Source organism: Canis lupus, chromosome 21 (genome assembly GCF_003254725.2).
Source record: "Canis lupus dingo isolate Sandy chromosome 21, ASM325472v2, whole genome shotgun sequence".
NCBI lineage: Eukaryota > Metazoa > Chordata > Mammalia > Carnivora > Canidae > Canis > Canis lupus.
In genome coordinates, this window is record NC_064263.1 from 2,043,721 (window position 1) to 2,066,997 (window position 23,277).

At 32.1% G+C, this 23,277-nt stretch overlaps 1 protein-coding gene and 1 long non-coding RNA gene across 10 annotated transcripts in view; one reads left to right on the top strand and one right to left on the bottom strand.

Annotated features, from left to right (window-relative positions):
• Nucleotides 1–23,277, bottom strand: part of CNTN5 (contactin 5) — a 1,295,471-nt gene that overhangs the window by 745,067 nt on the left and 527,127 nt on the right. For all 3 annotated transcript variants that reach the window (XM_025420999.3, XM_025420992.3, XM_049098648.1), the window contains one exon: nt 7,516–7,640. In XM_025420999.3, the coding sequence (XP_025276784.1) occupies nt 7,516–7,570 (55 nt within the window). In that variant the 5' untranslated portion in view covers nt 7,571–7,640. The remainder of the gene's footprint in view (nt 1–7,515; nt 7,641–23,277) is intronic.
• LOC112643181 (uncharacterized) overlaps nt 1–23,277 on the top strand; it is a 99,864-nt gene that overhangs the window by 73,959 nt on the left and 2,628 nt on the right. For 2 of the 7 annotated variants that reach the window (XR_004807701.2, XR_007404436.1), the window contains one exon: nt 1,934–2,754. The exons of 1 other annotated variant lie outside the window; for it this stretch is intronic. This is a non-coding gene — a long non-coding RNA (uncharacterized LOC112643181). Of the gene's footprint in view, nt 1–1,933; nt 2,756–23,277 lie in introns of those variants that run through there. 4 more of the 7 variants (XR_007404435.1, XR_003125689.2, XR_007404437.1 and 1 more) reach the window with 3 other exon arrangements.

Consider the following 23,277-nt stretch of genomic DNA (forward strand, 5'->3'; position numbering starts at 1 on the left):
ATAGAAGCATCTCCTCAGAAGTTCATGCTAAGCAATAAAACAATCTTCACCACAAATAGACATATTTCACTGTTTTAGTACTGTAGCAGAAATTTATCTGTACATAATAAATAATATCATAAACATCTGTTTATAAGTTCTTGTGGACAGTTGATACAGTATGAATTTTCTGAACCTTATTTTACAATAACTAATGTTCGTGGTTGATATTTTATCAGCAAATATTTATTATTTTTGAAAACAATAGTTTAAGTAAGAGTTAATCCAGTTGAAGAAGCCTGAGATAGCTTTCATGGCACTTTGTACATTATAAAACACTGATATATTTTGCTTAGCCAATAATCAAGTGGAAAACTATTTTAATTTTTCTTATGTAAGAGAAATAACATTCAGCTGACCTAGTAAATTCTCTCTTTACTCTCCAAAACACTGAGAACACATATTTACTCTCATTTCTCTGGGTTATTGAATCTGGCTCTCTTTTTACCATTTTATATCACTCTAGGAATTGCTGATAACATTGCTTTTAGCATTATAACATTTTCTTTGCCTTTAAGATAAAAATAAATAAAACCAAATTCAGGTACACTCTGCCTTCAAATCCCCACCTCCTACTAAGAAGAAATTAAATTGTCTTCTGATTAATTACACGTCTAATATCTCCAGTGCACAGCTGATAAGAATCAACTTGGGTTTTTTGCACTGAGGCAGTCTCTATTATCATCATGACCTCCTGGGGGACTGATAAAATGTGCAAATATATAATTTCAAAATGATCACAGAGGGACCACAATCCATTTCTCTTTCTCAACTGCAGTAGGCCAATCAGACTTAAAATTATCAGGCACCTGTTTTCTGTAACACTTCTCTTTTCATTTCTCTTTAAAGTTCTTTTTTTTTTTTTTTCTCTTTAAAGTTCTTAGGCAGCACTAGCAATGAGTGAAAAAGTTCTGTCCTATTACCCCACTGATGCCAAGAAGAAGGAGAGTATTTGTATAAGCTTATCAATGACAGACATTCTCTGGTCAATAGTATATCATCTTCTTGGCAGAAAGAACAAACTGTCACCTGTCCAATAAAATGAATTTAACTCAATGAAGGAGAATGAGGTGAAAGTGGAGGGGAAAATGTGTAGTCTTTTTAACTGTTTTTAAAGCAGTAAGACTTGCATCAGAAGCATCTGAAAGTATTCAGGAAAAAGGAATTGCATGTACTTACATCAGAAGAAAGTCAGTGTAACTCTGTGACCTGAATTTTCTCTCTTATCTCCCCTTCATGTAGTCTGGTATGTTGAAATCATTGCTTTAGGAGGCAGCCTTCCCATTATTCTTCCACTAGTTACATCTGTGTGTTATTGGGCACGTAATAGAAACTCCCCCAGCTTCATCTTTATTGAGAACAAATAATATTTTACTTGCCAAGATATAAGAAATCAGGTCACATGACTACAAATTATTTTTAATCTTGATTTTTAAAAATTTAGTGAGGGAGATTTTTTCAATGTAGATGAAATATAAATACATCTAGTTTTAATAAATCTAATTAAATATTTTTCTAAGTCTATAAACTTGATAGTAATGTATAAGCAGATTTGGGATGTGGAAAACAATTTTATGCAGGCATTAACAGGGCACTTGATGTGATAAGCACTGAGTATTATATACACCTGAAAAATTACTGAACACTATGTACTGAAATGAATGATGTACTATATGTTAGTTAATTGAATTTAAATAAAATTTAAAAAAGAAAACAATATGCTAGTATTGGGGACTAAAAAATAATGCTTTTTTCGAAATCCTTAAACCAAATGATAATATAACATGGATAACAGTAACTATTTTCTAGCTTATTCTAGCTTATTTATTATAATAAATAATTAATATTTGTATTGGTATAATTTAACGCTCTCTCTTTCTCTTTTTCTTTAAAGATTTTAAATAAAATCATGAGAGACACAGAGAGAGAGGCAGAGACATAGGCAGAGGGAGAAGCAGGCTCCTCATAGGGAGCCCAACGAGGAACTCAATCTCTGGATCCTGGGATCACGCCCTGAGCCAAAGGCAGACGCTCAACCACTGAGCCACCCAGGCGTCTCTGCACTCTCTCTTAAGCTCAGTGTCGTATCAAGCCATTATATTATATTTCACAAAAAGAAACATATTGTTGATGACTATTATTATGATACTTATTTCTAAATGTTACATATTTTAAAAGACATTAGAATAGTTACTAGCTACATTCTCAAAGGGCTATGATGATTAAAATACACATTAGATAGGATATTCTGTAAAACAGAGCAGATAATTTAAACCCTTTAGTTTTTGTTGTATTTGTTTAAACATGAAGATTAAGTGAAAAGCAATTTACAGAACCAAGGAATGTCAGTAAAGTTACTTATAAATTCAAAAAGAGTGAATCCTGTACCATATTACTTCCTCTCAATTGCTGCCTATATACACATTTGAAGGATAAAATATCTTTGAAGAATCATTTTTTTAAGGAAAATAATAACATGGATTTTGACACAGTAGAAGTTGAAATGTTGATTGTTTTTGTGTATACATACAGAACTAGGTTATACTAATTATGATTCCTCCCCCAATTTCATACATTCTATCATGAAAAGCTTAGATGTTATTCAATTTATTGTATATTGATAAAAATAATTTTACTGATTTTTAAAGTTTTTTTTAAGCCTAACTAATGAAGTTAGATCATACTGTTCTCACTGTCACAGTATCTGATTTTTAAAGTTTTTTTTTAAGCTCAACTAATGAAGTTAGATCATATTGTTCTCACTGTCACAATATCTGAAATAAAGATACAAAGAAATCTTTCATCTTCTTTATTGTTAACTAAAACAGGACTACTATTTGCATATAAAATATTCATAGATATACTTGTGTAGTAGAGCTCAAAAATGGGCATGATTATTTCTTATTATTTATGCATATTTTATTTAAACCACTTTGTGAAATATTATTTATACAAAATAAGCTGTACATATTTAATGTATACAACTTGATGATTTTGGAATAAGTATACATTTGTGAAACCATCACCATAATATATCCCCTAAGCATACCCATTATTTCCAAAAGTTTTGCCAGCCCTTTTTATTATTACTATTATTCTTAATTATTCTTCTTATTGTTGTTATTACTATTATTTTATTTTGTGGTAAGAACACTTAAAATTTACCCTCTTTGCAAATTTTTAAGTATGACACTTATATAAAGAACCTATAAAAAGTCTAAAATAGTCAAACTCATAGAAGCAGAGAGTAGAATGGTGGGTGCCAAGGGGCTAGAGGGGGGGAAGCAAGAAGCCTTTATCCAAAGGGTACAAAATATAAACTATGCAAAATGTGTAAGTCTTAGAGATCTACCATGTCGCATAGTGCCTAAGTTAATAACACTGTGTTCCATATGTTTACAGTGTGCTTTTGCAAACTACTCTCTTCAAGAGGCTGCTTCTTGAATTCTCTTTTGGCCTATGTAATTTGCTGTGGTCAAGGAGACATTAGCTAACATGATACAGAGGCTTGAAAAGTACTTGCAAATTGGGAGTTATTCCTAATTTTGCTTCACCTATCTGAGCAACTATGTGAAAGAGCCCGGCCTAGACTACTGGAAAATCAGAGACATGATCAAGCCATTCCCTTTGCCTTTCCTAGTAGGAGCTAATCAGCAGCAGCATGAGGCTAAATGCATTATTCAAACCTACTCATTCAAACCTCCCAGGGACTGCAAAGATCAGCTGAACTTGTCCAAACAAGAAGAACCACTAATCTGACACCCAGAATTGTGGGAAATAATATGTTTGGTGTGTGTGTGTGTTTGTGTGTGTGTGTACACTACGAAGTTTGAGGATGATTCATTATGCAGCAAAAACCAGTGCAATATACAATCAAAATGCATATAATATAATCTGTGGATTGAATTTCTGTAAATAGTAGTTTCTCTAGGCTTAAAACACATCCACAAACATGGATACACACACTTTTGAAATTCTATCTTTTTTAAGTTATCTGCCATTCTTTCTCTTTCTTTTGCTTGGCTCAACTTCTCAGAAAACAAAATTTATAATAATTGAGTAATTTTTCTCCTCTACTAATCATTTCACAACTCACTGTCATAAGACTTATTTTCCACTACTTCCTAACTTTATATGCATACTTTATGCATATTCCCTCGGTTTTTATACAATGTTCTTTTCTATTAAAGCATTCTATCTATAGCAGCGTCACACATTACATTTAGGGTTTTTTTTGTCTCCTTAGCTTCCTCTTTCTTTGGGTTTCTCCAATATTCCTAGTTTTTTGATAGTCTTCAAATTTTTGAGGAGTACTGGCTAAGCATTTCATAGTGTGTCTTTCATTTTGGACTTGTCTGATATTTTTCTCATGATTAGTGGGGATATAGGTTTTAACGAGGAAATCACAGAGATAAGGTACCATTGTCATCACATCATATTAAAGGTAAATATTCTCTTTGCTGATATTGGCCTTGATCATCACTGGGTTGAAGAAGGTTTATCAATCTCCTTCTGTGGGAAGTTACTTTTTTTATTCCTCTTTTCCACTCTGTATTCTTTGGAAACAAGTGACTGTGGACAGCCCACATTTAGAGGAAGGGGAAATTACATTCCACTTCCTTGAGAAAAAAAAATATTTTCATAAATTATTTGAAATTCATTTATGTGGGAAATTTGTCTATTCTTTTGATTAATTTATTTATTCATTCACTTGTTATATTAATATGGACTTATGGGTAATTATTTTATTCTTTGGCTTATAACTCATGCTGCATTATTTTCTTGCTCAATTTTTTTCCAATTTGGGCCATTGGGAACTTTTTCAGTTGCTTCCTGTGTTCCTTTGACTTGCCCTCCGCATCATGTTTATTTGTTTGTTTGTTGATTTGTTTTAGCACTTCCTTACTTTCTGTTATTATAAGATACTCTAGGCTGGTCAAGTACACTTTCTGCCTCAGTCCTAGAGTTAGTCCTTCCTCAAATAGCTCTCAACCTTTTAACAGGAGAGTAGTATTAGAAACCAAGGTCTTGTCTCGGCACTTTGTGTATTGGTTTCTACTATATACGTTCCTTCTAGGCCATCTCAGAACACAATATGTGTGTGTAAACCTAGCCATGTATATATATACATATCTATAGTTTTTGTATGTAACCATCAGTACCTACATTAAGCTATATGTGAGTTCATACTGTAGTCTTTAATGCTAACCCATTACCACATTGACCATGCTCTCCTTTTCTTGCTTATCTGAAATCTCCCACTCTAACAGTGAGAAACCTGGCTTCTACCATCCACCAGCCACTGACTTCATTGTTCAATTTCATGTATAATGGTTTTAGAGTTACCAATAATAATATTGCTAACTAGAGTATATTACCAAAGAACAAATTGTTGTGTGTTTTGGTTTTTGTTGTTGTTGTTTTAGTCTTGAGAATTAATTTCCATATTACTTAAATCATTATCTTTGTCTCCCACTGCCCTAAGTGAAGTTGCTTCATACATTTGTAATATAGTTAGATTGTCACATTCTGCCTTTCATTCTTTCATTCTGGGATCCTCTAAACTCATAAATTATTATTATTTTTAAATTTGTATACATCGATGTTTACTTTGTGCTATAAAGTTCTACTGGTTTTGATAAATGTGTAATGACATGCATCCACCATTAGAATATCACATTAGAATATCACAGAATATCACATCACCCTAAAAAATATACTTCATTCACTCATTTATTTATCCCCTTGTCCCAACATTTGACAATCAGTAATCTGTGCAGTCTCTATAGTTTTCCTTTACCAAAAGGCCACATAAGTGGTATCATGCAATATCCAGCCTGTTCAGACTGGCTTCTATCAATCAGCAATATGTTTATAGGATTCGTCCATGTACTACACAGAAAGAACCTAAAATAAGATAAAATATTTCAAGATTTTTAATTTCTTTTTAAAGTAACCATAACGTTGGGATGCCGGAGTGGCTCAGCAAATGAGTGTCAGCTCAGGTGTGATCCCAGAGTCCTGGAATCGAGTCCCACATCAGGCTCCCTACACGGAGCCTTCTTCTCCCTCTGCCTATGTCTCTGACTCTCTCTCTCTGTGTCTCTCATGAATAAATAAATCAATAAAATCTTAAAAAAATAAAGTAACCATAAGGTGGATGGACCAGGGATTTCATTTAACTTTTAATGCCTCTTTTTCATATTTTTTTACTTTTTCACATTTTCACAGATGTTTCTACCAAAATTTTCTTTCCTTTCTCTTCTTAAACCTGTTTTTTTTCTATAATCTGTGGTGCATAACATAATAATAATAATAATATTATTAATAATAATAATAATAATGAAGGATTGTTTTGTTGTTTTGCAATTAATTTCTAGTATTTCAACAAAGAAGAGGCTTTTAAATATTTTCCAAAAGCATTGAGATACATGTAAATATGTTAGTTATTACATTTAAGTATATAACATGCACTTATATATAAAATAAGAAATTAATCAAAATTGATTACCTCTTTGTTTTTTTTTAAGGATTTTATTTATTTATTAATGAGAGACACAGAGGGAGACAGAGAGAGGCAGAGACACAGGCAGAGGGGGAAGTAAGCTCTATGCAGGGAACCTGACGCGGGACTCGATTCCTGGTCTCCAGGATCATGCTCTGGGCTAAAGGCGGCGCTAAACCCCTGAGCCACCCGGGCTGCCCCCTCTTTGCTTTTAAAAAACCCCTGAGCCACCCGGGCTGCCCCCTCTTTGCTTTTATCCATCATACAAAGTTGAAGTTACCCTGATAGCACTTAAGAACACAACAGAGCCATTGAGTTAAATCAAATCAAGCTATAAATGTTACATGTATAAACATTTAAATCATCACTACTATTTAACTTCTAGATATTCTTAAATTAAACAAAAACTGTGGCATATTCATTTTTAGCATTATGATAGTATTACTCCAAAGAACATAATCTACTTTTGCAGAAAAGATGTCATTTTAGATTCAAGATATAGAACAATAAGATTGATCAAAACAAAGTTAGAGAAGCTGGGACAACCAAAAATTTCACTCTGGAGATATGCGTGAGTATAATAAATCCAGCATGATTCTGTCTTTCTATGGTCAAATTTAGCATTGTAATGAGACATTTTTATAACTGATTATTATATATATATATATATATATATATATATATATATATATATCTCCAAATCTTCTAAAGCCTAACGCTGGTGTACATTGTAAATGAAAGTCAATGAGGTAGAATGGATACTCATTTTATTAACATTTACATAGTATTTTCCTAGATACTCTATTATATTGAATTGGATATTATTATTTGCAATGCTAACAAAGGTTTAAGAATTGTTTTTTATTGAAAAGTGTGACTTCTGATATAAATTTAAATGAACACTTGAGGATATCTTGTAATGAAGACTTTAATATATTTTTATTATTTGATATGTACAGAAAAATTCTTACCTGAAAAACACCCAACTACTGATGAAAACAGAATTAGTTTCCAAGAGGAAGCCATCCTTGGTTACTAGGCTATCCTGTGTCTCAATGTGTTTAGCAGCTCTGATTTTTCTTCATTAAATAATACCCTGTTGAAATAAATAACAGTTTTCAAAAACTGAGAAAACAAAAAAGTAGACAAACACAAACTAACTCAAGAATATCACAGTAAAATAATAAATACCTTTTATTGCAAAGGTCAGATTAATATACACTTGGCTATTGACAACTATAATACAATTTCATTAAAATTAATATAATGCACAACATGAAAACTTTAGAGAAGCTTATTTATATTGAATAACTTCATTTATATTGAATATATTTATTTATATTGAATTTATATAATTTACTTATACATATTATTACATAATTTATTAATATTGAATACTCCGTCACAGAATACTTACAGGAAATAGGAATATCAGGTTCTAATGGAGATAGTTTTTCCTCACAGGGAATATATAATAGCTATATTTATTAATTATACAAATTATTAGACTAGAAAAATAGGATAGAAAAACCAGTTATGTTAATATATACACCTCTGGTCTAGAATATAACTAATGGTCAGTTAGCCAAGTGCCTATTGTGCCTGTTGCTCATCTAAACCTCCACAGGAAAATTTCTCAATTATTAATGTCAACTGCGTTTGATTATAACTCCTGTGATTATCTGCACTGTGCTATATTTCCTTCCTTTGATACTTCTATCAGCATCTTCTGCTAGCCAGAATCTAAAGGGAATATTTTTGTGAATATTTAACGTTTCTCATCTAATGGCATTTTTATAACAATGATGAGTGTAGCACATTAATATCATTTTGTTCCATTATTGTCCTGAAAGATAAGATAAACATAAAAAATAAAAAAATTCTAGCACGAAATTTCCTGCAAGAACTTGGCAAATGTGCTTTAGAAATTCTTATAATAGACAAGTAACTTCTGAGTTTTCAAGTGTCAGTGGTGTCCTTCTTAGCCCAAAGTGATTAAATTTGGAAATAACAGTACAGCGTGTTAATAATTTTTTAAATAATGATCGTTTCTTAGCAACTATTTCCTTCCTATAGACTTGAAGTTCAGATTATCTCCATCTTTTAGAAAAAAATCTTAAATATATAGGCAAGCACTTTCCCCCTTAGCTACATAATAATTTTATTATAGTCATGCCCAAACAAGGAAATCTATTAGTGAATCTTCTCCCCGAATAATGTTAGTTTCATTTCATTAATATTTTTAATGCTAAGCCTTGATTATCTATTTGAGTTGCATGGTAATATATCACAAATGGAGAAAAAGAGTTATTACAACTAAAAATGGTTGTTTTCTAGCCACCTACTTAAAAAAAAAGATACTTTTCATTTTTTCTTCTAAGTAAATATCAGAAACAAGACAACCTGAAGCACAAAAAAAGATCTTATTACTAATTTTTACAATTTAAAATATTTTTATTATTTATATACTGTTTGTTTTACCAAGAAGGAAAAGAAGAAAATTAGCACTTCACACACAAACATAAGAGACTTAAAGTTGCTGGTAGTACAATTATGATTCATGAGAAATGCACATTTGAATTAATGAATTTTCAATCCATGTTGAAATGGACTTTTCTCAGATTGTGAAACCTGATACACTAATTTAGTGGCTTATAACTAATAAATTCATTGTGTAGTTGAATGTGTAGATAGTTAAAACATCACATCTTAATTGGAATTTTAAGTAGAAATGCTAAACATATGTTATAGAAAATTAAGGGATAACATTTTGCCATTTGAATGTCAGTTTTTTTAAGACGTATATATTAAACTGCCTTATGAATGATATTCAGATGTGAGCATGTCGAGAGATTTCTATTATTGCCTGTTGGTCTCTCCAGTTCTCTACCAATGATTTCTACAGTTTGACCCTTACAAGCTATTTAAAAGCATAATTTATGTGTATACACACACATATATACATATATATATATATATATATATATATATATAGTGTGTGTGTATGATTTTATTTATTTGAGAAAGAGAGAGAGAAAGAAAGAGAGGGAGCATGGGTATGAGTAGGAGAAGGGGCAAAAGGAGAAGCAGATTCCTCACTGAGCAGGGAGCCTGATGCAGGGCTAGATCCCAGGACCCTGAGATCATGACCGGGGCTGAAGGCAGACACTAAACTGATTGAGACATCCAGGTGCCCCTAAAACATAATTATATTTTAAAATATAAATCAGGCTATATTATTCCCCTGTTTTGGTGGGTTTTTTTCTTAAAATCCAAACTCCTTATATAGTCTACAAAATGATATGTTGCCTAGTACCTACATAACTTTCTGACTTCAACTTCTATTCCTCTAGACTCCATTTCTACCACACTGACTTTCTTGCTGCTCCTGAAATATGCCAAGCACTCATTGTTTCCTTTGCCTAAACCCCTTCATCATCAGGTTCTTTCCAGACTGGATAACTTTAAATCATTAAAGATTCTGCTCTTCAGACTCTTCTTGATCCTTTCCTATAAGTAGGAAGTCCCTCCCCACTCCATTCCCTGCAGCCCTGTCACTGCATTGGACTCTCCTACATTACTCTTTTAAATTATCATTTCATTCTTTTAAATTATCATTGCCCGATGTTATGCTATTTATTTATTTTCTTTTTAATCATCTTTTTCTCCTACTAGGATGTGATGTGCATGAAAGCAAGAAATTTTGTCTTGTTCATCTTTGTAGACTCAGTAGGCCTGGTTTTAGTAGCTATATAATTAATATTTTTGAATAACAATTATTGGATAAACTGAAATCTCTGGTAAATAAATTATTTGGCACAAAGTAATACAAGAAGAATTTAATACTGGCAGTGGCTATCGTTCATAAAATCCTATGTGCTAGACATTATGTTATGCATTTTACCTACACAGCCTCTGTAAATTAACTTGACACATTTTATTGATGAAGATAACTTGCCCAAGATCATATAGCTAGTGAAAGTCATAACTGGGGTAAGAATAATGTTGACCTTTAAGCCACATCATCTCTTATAAAACTTCACCAGCAATGTCTACAAGAGATCCCAGAAACCCTCTTATCTGATATAATTGGGACTGGTACTGAGTTAATTTTTTTAAAAATATCATACAAACCCAGCAGCCCCAGTGGCTCAGCAGTTTAGTGCCGCCTTCAGCGGCGTGTTCAGCTCAGGTCATGTTCCTGGAGTCCTGGGATCGAGTCCCACGTCAGGCTCCCTGCATGGAGACTGCTCCCTCTCCTTGTGCCTCTGCCTCTGCCTCTCTCTCTCTCTCTCTCTGTGTGTGTGTCTCATGAATAAATAAATAAAATCTTTAAAAATAATAAAAAAATAAAAAATCATACAAACATACCTTAAATGTTATAATTTAATTAGTCTGATTTGACACTATAATTTTGGCCAATCTTACTATATAGGATTGAGGTTTTCTTTTTCTGAGGATCAATATTCTGATGGAAAAAATATTTTCCTTTTCCTCAACATCATGAATTATTACTACATAAGTCCTGCCTGTAATACATCATATACAATTTTTAATTTCTTCAAAGTGTTACAAGGCCATTCGAAGTGGTCTGATGACTGTATCCTTGAAGGGTTTTTTATTATTATTTTTATACATTTGCCTCATACACACCTACTTTTATAGCATTTTCTAAGTCACTTATTTTATTGAGTTTATTCAAGATATTAGTTTTTGTGGTTTTAAAAAATCTCGTTTTCATAGAACCAAATACCCTCACTGTTGGTGTACTCATATGCCATTAATTTGCATAATGTTTATTTGAATTGCCTAATAGCATCAAGTACAATCTCTATAAACAGCACAAACACAACTGAATATTAGTAAGTATGCAACTTACTTAGTGGCAGTGAGTAAACTAGAGATAAGCTTACTTAGTCATCAGCATCTAGCATATTCTGAATTAATTATTTTTATTTATGGACACAATAAGGAGTGTTAATTGGCAAATTAGAACAGTGGAGTAAAAGTGTTTCTATTCTAATTAGCATCTGACAGGGCTACAATGAGGGACCTGAATGTAAATTTTAGTAAAAGAAGTAACATAATCAAATATATCTTTTCTGTGTATCTTACTCTCCATCTCAACTATGACTTTTTGTAAAAATGGAGCCAGTGGCACTTTTGATAGGAAGATATCCATTAAAGGCTAAGCAAGGCTAGGACAGAATTCATGGAAGAAAAAAAAAAAACAAACATTAATAAGCTTTGATGTGGTGTTGTATTTTATATGTCCTTGAGGTTCACCTGGAGAAAACAACAAATAATGAGATGCAACATAAGATCTAGCAGGAAAAAAAATAAAATAAAAACTAAAGTAAAGAAAAGCATATTTGTTGGCTTTGTTATAATTGCTATCATACACCCCTTGAGGACCAAGGAGCAGTGCCAAGTAGAGAGACTTTTTGCTTTCAAACACAACCAGAGTGAATTATGATATTGTAAGTCATGAAGAAAATAAATTACACTTTTGTTTCCTGCACAAAAGACTATAGATTATAAATAGAAGGTGGGGTTCATAGTGTTTACATAAATTTAGAGGTATAGTTTTCTACAGTGTATAGTTAAACATTGTTATGGTCTATTTTCCTCACTCATCCTTTTAAGTCCAAAAACTTATTTTTACCTCAACAGAACCTGCCTCACAGAAAGGGATTCAGCAAAGATTTGAGATGTGGCAGCACTAGTCTTCTGAGACTTCAAGTCAACTTTGTAATTTTAGTTAAAACAGAAGAGTAGAGAAAAATATGGCTCAAGATTATTTGATAATAGACAGTGCACTTAAAGGAGATGAGAACCAGAAAAGAAAAGGAAAAAAAAAAAAACACTCTAAAAAACTGGTGCTGAAATGTACCATGATTCTCATCATCAGGTAATGGGTATAAGGAAAGTGTGAAGACAGAACTGTTGCTTACTGCATCTGACACTAGCCTCCATGTAAATTCTGACAGAACTTGTTTTGGGATCTTGAATACCATTCTATAGTCAGATAACAGAAGGTTATCCTTTCCAATAATTTGGAAACTAGATATGATGACAAAGCTTCCTTCTTAAAATAATACAAAGTATAAAATACTTTTCAATATCTCAAAGAATTAATTCAGATGGAAAAACTAAAGAGCAAACAGAGAGAAAAGCAGCAAGCTGAAAATGGAGATAACTTTCGCTGTTAGGTCATTTATCAAATCCCTGTGAGGTCATTTATCAAATCCCTGTGAACCTCACCGTGCTGTTCATGGCTTCTCTGAGATTATAGGAACCAAAACCAAAGCCTCAGCCCACAGTGTAGGTGTTCAAATAGGAAACTCCATATGTCTAGAATCCCAAAGGGTTTCAAAATCATAGTTGAGGTGACCTAGAAATGTCCCTCTAGAGAGATACGCTACCCACAGAGAAGGAAAAGAAAAATTTTAGTCTTAAACCATGAGACTAGATGGAAAGAAAAAGAAAATTTCATTGAGAAAAAATCATAGTCAATATTTACAACATAATCAGGAAAACAAATCACTATGAGTGAGAGTCAACAAATCAATAAAAGTCAGAATAAGACTTGCAAAGACTTTAGATATTTGATGTTTCAGACGCATATTATTAAACAAATATATATGTTATGTTTTTAAGCATAAAGAAATTGATATTACAAAAAAATGAAGCAAAGATAAAGAAATTGTCTAGAATGCAGCCCAGAAAGAATAATGGATGGAAAATATGAAAGGAAAGTAAACAGAATGGAGGATATAGTAAGAATATTTTATATGTCTAATCAGATTTTCAGAAAAAGAGAATGTGATGAAGCAATATGTGAAGAGATAGATAATTACTAAAATTTTTCAGAGCTGATTTACCAATTTTGAAATTCAGAAAGACCAGAAAAACTCAAGAAGAATAAATAACCAGTAAAATAATAATGAAAATGCTTACCACCAAAAACAAAAACAAAACAAAACAAAACAAAATCAAAGCAAAACAACAGCCAGAGAGAAAGAAAGGCATTAATTATATATATATATATATAAAAGAAAAGGAAAAATCAGACTCTCTGTTGACTTACTAATAGCAAAAATGAGTTCCAAAAATATTGGAATAATGTGCTGGTAAGAAATAACTGTCAATATATAGTTCTAAACCTAGTAAGAGTTTCCTTAAAGGACAAGAGTTAAATAAAGCTTTTCCAACTTATTCAAAAACTGAGAGGTCATTTATACCTCAATAAACTTGTGAGAAAACTGAGTTTGTAAAAAAATAAATCTTTATTGAGAATAAAACTTAAAAATGATATTCATAAGGTAGAAGGAAAAAAGTAATTGCAGAGGTAATCTCTGAAATTAATAAAAGAAACATAACAGAAGATAATTCATAATGTTTAAAATATACCAAGAATGATTGCTCTAGAAACTTATTTGCCACTTAAAATTCTATGAGATAAAATTATTATTCTCATTTTTTAAAGATGGGAACTGGATAGTCTGGGTCCAGAGACCATGACTTTAAACAACACACTATATTGTCTAAAACGATAAACAAAAACTATGGTATGATGGCAAATTTAAGAAAATATTGTCTTAGTGGGTCTTAGTAATGTTTTTTGGATATGACACCTAAAGCACAAACAACAAAATGAAAAAAAAAATAAACTAGTGAAACTACATCAAATTAAAAAGCCCTGCACAGCAAAAGAAACCATCAGCAAAGTGAGACAACCTATAAATTGTGGAAAAATATTTGCAAACCATATATCTGATAAGTGGTTAGTTAATATCCAAACACATAAAGAACTCACATAACTCAATAACAAAAAAACAAATAACCCAGTTAAAAAGGGTTAAAAAAATGGGCAAAGGACCTGAATAGACATTTTTCCAAAGATGATATATGAAAGACCAACAGGTACATGAAAAGATGCTCACATTCACTTGCCATTAGAGAAATGCAAATTAAATTTACAATAAGATATCATCTTATACCTTTTAAAGTAGCCATGATTAAAACACAAGAAATAACAAATTCTGGCATGGATGTTAAAGAAAAGAGAACCCTCGTGCAATGTTGGGATTGTATATTGGTATAACCACTATTTTAGTATAACTACCATATAAGCCAGAAATTTCACTTTGGGAATACAATAGAAATAGAAACACTAACTAAAAAAGAAAGATATCTGCATAGCATCATTATTTACAATAGCTAAGACATAGAAATAATCTAACCGGTTATTGATGGATGAATAGAAGAAAATACAATATATGTACACAACGAAATATTATTCAGCCATAAAAAATGAGGAAATCCTACATTGATTGACCTTGAAGGCAGTATGCTGAATAAAATAAGTCAGAAAAAAAACAACTACTCTACAATCTCATATGTGGAATCTAAAACCAAACAAAAAACTCATTAAAAAAGAAAAAGAGGAAAGAAAGAAAGAAGGAAAGAAAGAAGAAAGAAAGAAAGAAAGAAAGAAAGAAAGAAAGAAAGAAAGAAAGAAAGAAAGAAAAGAAAGAAAGAAAGAAAAAGGAAGGAAGGAAGGAAGGAAGGAAGAAAGAAAGAAAGAAAGAAAGAAAGAAAGAAAGAAAGAAAGAAAGAAGGAAAGAAAGAAAGAAGAAAGAAAGAAAGAAAGAAAGAAAGAAAGAAAGAAAGAAAGAAAGAAAGAAAGAACGAAAAAGAAAGAAAGAAAGAAGAAGAAAGAAAGAAAGAAAGAAAGAAGAGAAAGAAAGAAAGAAAGAAAGAAAGAAAGAAAGAAAGAAAGAAAGAAAGAGATCAAACTTGTGGTTACCAGAGCCAGAGGATGGGGGAAGGAGAAATTGGAGGGTTTGTCAAAGGTACATACTCCTAGTTATAAAATAAATAAGTACAAGGAATGTAATGTACACCATGGTGACCATAGTTAACACTGCTTTATGGTATATAGGAAAGTTAAGAGTTAATCCCAGAATTCCCTTTACAGGAAAATAATTTTTTTTTATTTTCCTTCTTTTCTTTTTTTAAAAATTTTTAGCTGAACCTATTGTTAATCATTTCACTGTTTATAAATTAAACCATTATGCTATAATTTAAATTCATACAGTAGAATATGTCAATTATTTATCAGTAAAACTGGGAGTAGAAATTGGAAATAAAAAGAAAACATTGTATAATAAAACAACAATAATTATGTCTTAGAGGGTAAAAAGTAAAGCAAATATAAAATTAAAATACATGAAACTAGTAGCATATACATCAGAAATGACTAAATAGTTTAACAGTTTATGTATATTCAGAGATAAAGTAAGAGATTTAGATTTTTACAAAATATCTATGTTTTCCTAGGTTAACTGATGAACAAATAGAAATTTGTCAGAAAACAAATCTGTATTCATTATAAATATTTACCACCCCTCACTTTTTGGTAATGAAAAAAAATTATATACGTAAAAGTCTTTTACATAGAATATAACACATAAACAACTTTCCATACGTCCTATAAAACAGAAACCTGACATTTTTAGTCTAACTTTAGAAGCTCTCAAGATTGTGATTCAAACTGCGCGTGTTGTCACATCCACTACTCCACCTCAAACATTTTGGAGCCCAACTTCATGAAATGTCTTTTCATTTGCAAACCTAATTTATGCTCTGTATCTTCCAGAAAATGCTCACGTTCACACCTGTCAGCATAAAACTCCTTATTTTGAAGTATCCAGTTGTGAAAGGAATAAACAAATTATTAAGTTGCCTGATTAAGGGCAAGTGAAAAATCTTAATTGGAGAACGGATTTGGAGTACCCAGGCTACAAGAATGCCACCACAGCTGCAGCCTAATGCGGAGGAAGGAGAAGTAGGAAATCTTGTCTGTGAATTAATACGACTTAGATCTTAAAGGACAAATGGGCCTGAGAAAGGAACTTGGGTTTTTATTATATGTATCATAATAATACAAATAAATTATTCTTATCATCTAACTCAAATTTCAAAGTTCTCAGATATTTTCCAATAATGTCTAATTTTCTCATACAAAGTACACAAAAACACACAAATATCCATTTTTACGGATTAAACAAACATGAAAAAGGGATGGGCTTGCCTGACACTTCATATAATTCAAAATCAGCATCAATATTAGTTTTCCTGCCTGCTGATCCCTGGTGTAGAGAGCTAAATAATATCTGCAAGTTGCCTTTTTCATTTTCTACTGATGTGAAAATATTTTAAATTTGGAGATGGAGAATTAAAGAGAAGATAATTTTACATGTTTTAGGAGAGATTCTTCTGAAAGAGAGGAGTGACTTGTTACTTGAATCTTGTTTTTTTGCAATGAGAGGGTCTTAGAGAAGGGCAAAATGTGTAAATAATGAAAAAGGAGATCTGGGTTATTGCATTCTGGAAAACAAACCAATCATGACACATGTCCAGGTTTCTACCTGAGGAAGTAAAGTAACTAAATTCTACGTAAAATATTTTTAAATATATGATTTCTTTTTGTAATTTTTAAATATATATTTAAATTAATAATATAAATAAAATAATATATATTTATATATATTATATACATAATATACGGAACAGTGGTAGGTAATAAAGATTAAAGATGAGTATTAATTTGTTTCTGGTGAATTAAAAGTTAGTGCCTGAGAGGGAGTTCTGACAGCTTGACAGGTAGAATAATATAAGAAGACACTTGGAAATCTGAAAGATCTTGAAACTCAAAGATTTCCTTTGTATAAAAAACAATGTGATGTCAATAAGATTTTAGACTCATGGTCTAAGGCAAGAAAGATGGAACCTATCTATATTAATCCTGATATTTAATTTTCTTTTAATTCATTCAAATATGGAAACAAGAGTCTTTTAAGTTTTTAATTTTAAGATTTTTTAAAAAAATTTATTTATTCATGAAAGACAGAGAAAGGGAGGCAGAGACAGAGGGAGAAACAGGCTCCATGCAGGAAGCCCAACGAGGGACTCGATCTCGCATTTCCAGAATCGCACCCTGGACTGAAGGCGGCGCTAAAAGGCTGAGCCACCGGGGCTGCCCTAAGTTTTTAACTTTAATGTCAGTGTAGTTAACAGTCAGTGTTATGTTAGTATTAGGTGTAAAAATGCAGTTATTTAACATTCTATACATGACTCATCATGTCTACTTTTTAATCCCCATCACCTATTTCTGCCATCCCCCCAACCTCTGGTAACCATCATGTTTTCTTTATAGTTAAGACTATGTTTCTTAGTTTATCTGTTTTGCCCTTTGTCCATTTGTTGTCTCTTACGTTCCACATATGAGTGAAATCATATGGTATTCGTCTTTCTCTGCCTTTTTCACTTAGCGTTGTACAATCCATCCATGTTGTTGCAAGTGGCAAGATCTTATTCCAGTTTTATGACTGACCTTCATCTTCTTTATCCATTCATCTCTGGACGGACACTTGCGATTTTCCTCAGTTTGGCTATAATAGTGATGCAATATACACAGGGGATCATATATCCTTTCAAATTAGTGTTCTGTATTGTTGGTTAAATACCCAGTACTGTGATTACTGGATCCTGTGGTAGTTCTATTTTCAACTGTCTGAGGAAACTTCAAACTGTCTTCCACAGTCACTGTACCAGTTTCCATTCACATCAAAAGTGCAAGAGTGTTTTCTTTTTCTCCCCCTTCTCACCAACACTGTTCTTTCTTATTTATTTATTTATTTTTATTTTGGCCAATACGAAATGTGCGAGGTGAAATATCATAGTACTTTTGATTTGGATTTCTTTGATGATAACTGCTGTTTGAGTATCTTTTCATATGTCTGTTGACCATCTGTATCCCTTCTTTGCAGAAATGTGTTTTGCCTGTTTTTAAACTGGATTATTTGGTTTTTGGGTGTTGAGTCATTAGGTTCTTTATATATTGTGGATACTAACTCTTTATCAGATATGTCATTTGCAAATATCTTTTCCTATTCCAAAGGTTGTCTTTTGGTTTTTATGCTTATTTCTTTCACTGTAAAGAAGCTTTTTATTTTGATGTTGTCCCAATAGTTTATTTTTGCTTTTATTTCCCTTGCCTCAGGAGACATAGATAAATAGATGTTGTTATGGTCAATGTCAGAAAAATTATTTCCTGTGTTCTCTTCTAGGATTTTTATGGTTTCAGCTTTAACATTTAAGTCTTTAATCCATTTTTATTTTATTTTTGTGTATGGTGTAAGAAAGTGGACAAATTTCATTCTTTCGCATGCAGCTTTCCAGGTTTCACAACACAATTTGTTGAAGAGACTTTTTTCCCAATTGTATATTCTGCCTCTTTTGTTTGATATTAATTGACCAAATTATCCTGGGTTCATTTCTGGGTTTTCCATTTTGCTCCATTGATTCATGTGTCTATTTTTGTTTCAATACCATAATGTTTGAATTTCTACAGCTTTGTAATATAACTTGAAGTCTGGAATTGTATTACCTCCAGTTATGCTTCTCTTTTTCAACATTGTTTTTGTTATTCAGGGTCTTTAGTGGTTTCATAAAATTTTAGAATTATTTGTTCTAGTTCTGTGAAAAATGCCTTTGGCATTTTGATAAGGATTGCATGAAATCTGTAGTTTACTTTGGGTAGTATGGACATTTTAACAATATTTGTTATTCTAATCCACAAGCATGAAATACCTTTGCATTTGTTTGTGTCATCTTAAATTCTTTTCACCAGTGTTTTATAGTTTATAGAGCATAAGTCTTTCACCTCTTTGGTTATGTTTATTCCCAGGAATTATATTATTTTTGGTTCTTTTGTGAATGAGATAATTAATTTTTCTTTGCAATTCCATTATTTGTATATAGAAATGCAACTGATTTCTGTAGGTTGATTTTGTATCCTGTGACTTTACTGAATTCATTTACCAGTTCTAATAGTTTCTTGGTGGAGTCTTTGGGTTTTTTTTTTTTTATATATGTAAAATCATGTCATTTGCAAATAGTAAAAGTTTTACTTCTTTTTTACCAATTTAGAGGCCTTGTATTTCTTTTCATTGTCTGATTGCTATGGGTAGGCCTTCCAGTACTATACTGAATAAAAGTGCTGAGAGTGGACATCCCTGTCTTGTTCCTGACCTTATGGGAAAAATTCATTTTTTTGCCACTGAGTGTGATGTTAGCTGTGGAGTTTTCATATAAGACCTTTATCATGTATATACCCTCCAACCCTACTTTGTTGAGCATTTTTATCCAGAATATTTGTTGTACTTCGTCCAATGCTTTTCTGCATCTACTGAAATAACTTTATGGTCTTTATTCTTTCTCTTATTGATAAGTAATATACCGATTGATTTGCAAATATTAAACCACCTTTGCATCCTGGGAATAAATCCTACTTGACTGTGACAAATAATATATGTAATGTATTGTTGGATTTGGTTTGCCAATATTCATTGAGGATTTTTACATCTATGTTCATCAGAGATATTGGCCTATAGTTATTTTTTTTTTTTTTTTCTGTAGTGGTTTTATCTGGTTTTGGTACCAGAGTAATGCTGAATGTTCTGGTACTTTGGTACCAGAGTAATACAGTTTTGTAAATGAATGTGGAAGGGTTTTATTTGCTCTCTTCTATTTTTTTGTAATACTATGAGAAAAATAGGCATTGACCTTTCTTTAATTGTTTGCTAGAATTTACCTGAGAAACCATCTCCTTGGAACTTTTGTTGTTGAAAGTTTTTTGATTACAGATTCAATTTCATTGTCAGTAATCAGTCTGCTCAAATTTTCTATTTCTTCCTGATTCTATTTTGGGAGGTTACATGTTTCTAGAAATTTATCCATTTCTTCTAGGTTTGTCTAATTATATGCCAATTTGTTAGCATACAATTTTTCATAATATTCTCTTATGAAAAATTGTATGCTATGCTTTGTATTTCTATGGTGTCAGTTATTTCTTCCCTTTCATTTTGGATTTTGTTTATTTCAGTCCTTTCTCTTTCTATCTGTCTGTCTGTCTGTCTCTCTCTGTTTTTTTTGATGAGTCTGGCTAAAGGTTTTTAATTTTGTTGATCCTTTCAAAGTACCAGCTCCTGGTTTCATTGATCTGTTCTATTGTTTTTTGTTTGTTTCTTTGTTTTTGTTTTGTTTTGACTCTTTTAAAAGATTATATGTATTTATTTGAGATATATATAGAGAGAGCATAAACAAGGGGAAGAGCAGAGGGAGAAGCAGACTCCCTGCTGAGCAGACTGCCCCCTGCTGCTGCCATCCCAATGGGACTCCATCCCAAGACTGTGAGATCATGACCTAAACTGAAGGTAGATGCATAACCATCTAAGCCACACAGTCACTTTTTGTTTTTGTTATTGTTTTAAGTTTCTATTTGGTTCATTTATGCTTTAATCCTTATTATTTTCTTTCTTCTAAAGTTTGGGGTTTTTTTAATATAATTTTTTTTAAAGATTTATTTATTTATTTATGATAGACATAGAGAGAGAGAGAGGCAGAGACACAGGAGGAGGGAGAAGCAGGCTTCATGCCGGGAGCCTGACGTGGGACTCGATCTGGGACTCCAGGACAGCGTCCTAGGCCAAAGGCAGGCGGCAAACCGCTGAGCCAGCCAGGGATCCCCAAAGTTTGGGGTTTTATTAGTTGTTCTTTTTCCTAGCTCCTTTTGGTGTAAAGGTAGCTTGTTTATTTGGGCTTTTTTCCTGCTTCCTGAGGTAGGCCTATAATACTATAAATTTTCCTCTTAAAATCTTATTTGCTACATCCCAAGAGGTTGGACTGTTATGTTTCCATCATCATTTGTCTTTTTGATTTCCTCTTTGATTTCTTGGTTAATCCATTTATTGTTTAGGGGCATCTTATTTAACTTCCATTTATTTATGCTATTTCTAGACTTTTTCTTTTGGTTGATTTCTAGTTTCATGGCATTGTGGTCAGAAAAACGCCATGGAAAAGCCAGGAATGACTTTGATCTTTTTGAATTTGTTGAGATTTTCTTTGTAGCTGAATATGAGACATTTTCTGGAAAATGTTCCATTTGAACTTGAAAAGAATGTGTATTCTGCTGTTTTAGGATGTAGTTTTCTGAGTATCTGTTAAGTCCATCTATTCCAGTGTGTCATTCAAAACCACTGTTTCTGTTTGGATATCTGTCTGTTGATGCAAGTGGGATGCTAAAGTCCCCTACTATTATTCATATTACTAATGACTATTTCATGTTTCTTATTAATTATTTCAGTGTTCTTGTAATGGTGCATAAATATTTATAATTGTTATATATATCTGATTTTATTGCCCTCTGAATGATTATATACTGTACTTCTATGTTTTTTGTTACAACATTTGTTTTAAAGTCTGATAAAAGTTGTTACTCCAGGTTTCTATTTACATCTATTTGAATGATAAGTGCTTCTTCATCTCTTTACTCTTAGTGTGCAGGTGCCTACAGGCCTGAAATAAGTCTCTTTTAGTCAGCATATAGATGGGTCTTTTAGTGTTTGTTAATTTTAATCCATTCTGCATCCTATCTATATCTTTTGATTAGAACATTTAGTCCATTTACATTAAGAGCAATTATTGATAGGTATGCATTTATTGCCATTTTGTTACTTATTTTACGGTTATTTTTGTAGTTCTTCTTTGTTCCTTTCTTCTCTTGTTCTCTTTTCTTACATAAGTCGGCTTTCTTTAGTGATATACTTTGAACCCTTTTTCTTTATTTTTTACATATGTATTACTAGTTTTTTATTTGTGGTTACTATTCAGTTTATCTTCTATATATATACAGCAGTTTATGTGAAGTTGATGATATCTGAAGTTTGAGATCATTCTTTATTCCTCTTCCTGACATGTTTTTGGAATATTGTGTGATACTTTACATCCTTTTATTTTGAGCCCCTTGACTAGTTTTTACAGGCATACTTCTTTCTACTGTTCTTGCAATTCTCACTTTCCTTACTTTTGCCTATAGTGTTTCCTTTCCACTCAGAGAGTCCAATTTAACATTTCTTGTAGGGCTGGTTTATTGGTTACAGACTCCTTTAGTTTTTCTTTGGGAAATTCTTTATGTCTCCTGAGTGATACCCTTGCAGGATAAAATATTCTGTGCCACACATTGTTTTGTTTTCAGCACTTTGAATATATCATATCATTTTCTTCTGGCCTCCAAAGTTTTTCCAGAAATACACTGATAGCCTTACAGGTTTCCCTTGTATGTAACTGCTTTCTTTTCTTTTGCTGCTTTTAAAAATCTCTCCTTCTGATGCCTTAGTGACTCAGTCAGTTAAGCATTTGACTCTTGATTTTGGCTCAGATAATGATCTCAGGGTGTGAGAGATTGAGCCCCATGTCATGTCCCATGCCCAGTGCAGAGTCTGCTAAGGATTTTCTCTCTCCTCTCCTTCTGCCCCCTTCCTCCTCCTCAAATAGATAGATAAATTAATTAATTAATTAATTAATTAAAATTCTCTTTTCATCACTATTTTTTTTTTCAATTTTAATTATTTCTGTCTTGTCGTGTACTTCTTTGTGTTGGTTTTGTTGGGGGATTTCTATATCTTCTGGGTCTGGATTTCTGTTTCCTTCCCCAGGTTACAGAAGTGTTCAGCTATTATTTCTTCAAATACATTTTCTACCCCCTTATCTTTCTCTTCTGCTTCCAAGATCCCTATAATGTGAGTATTATTACCCTTGATGGTGTTGCTGAGTTCCCTAAATCTATTCTCATTTTGCGTTTTGTTTTTCCTGTCACCTGCTCA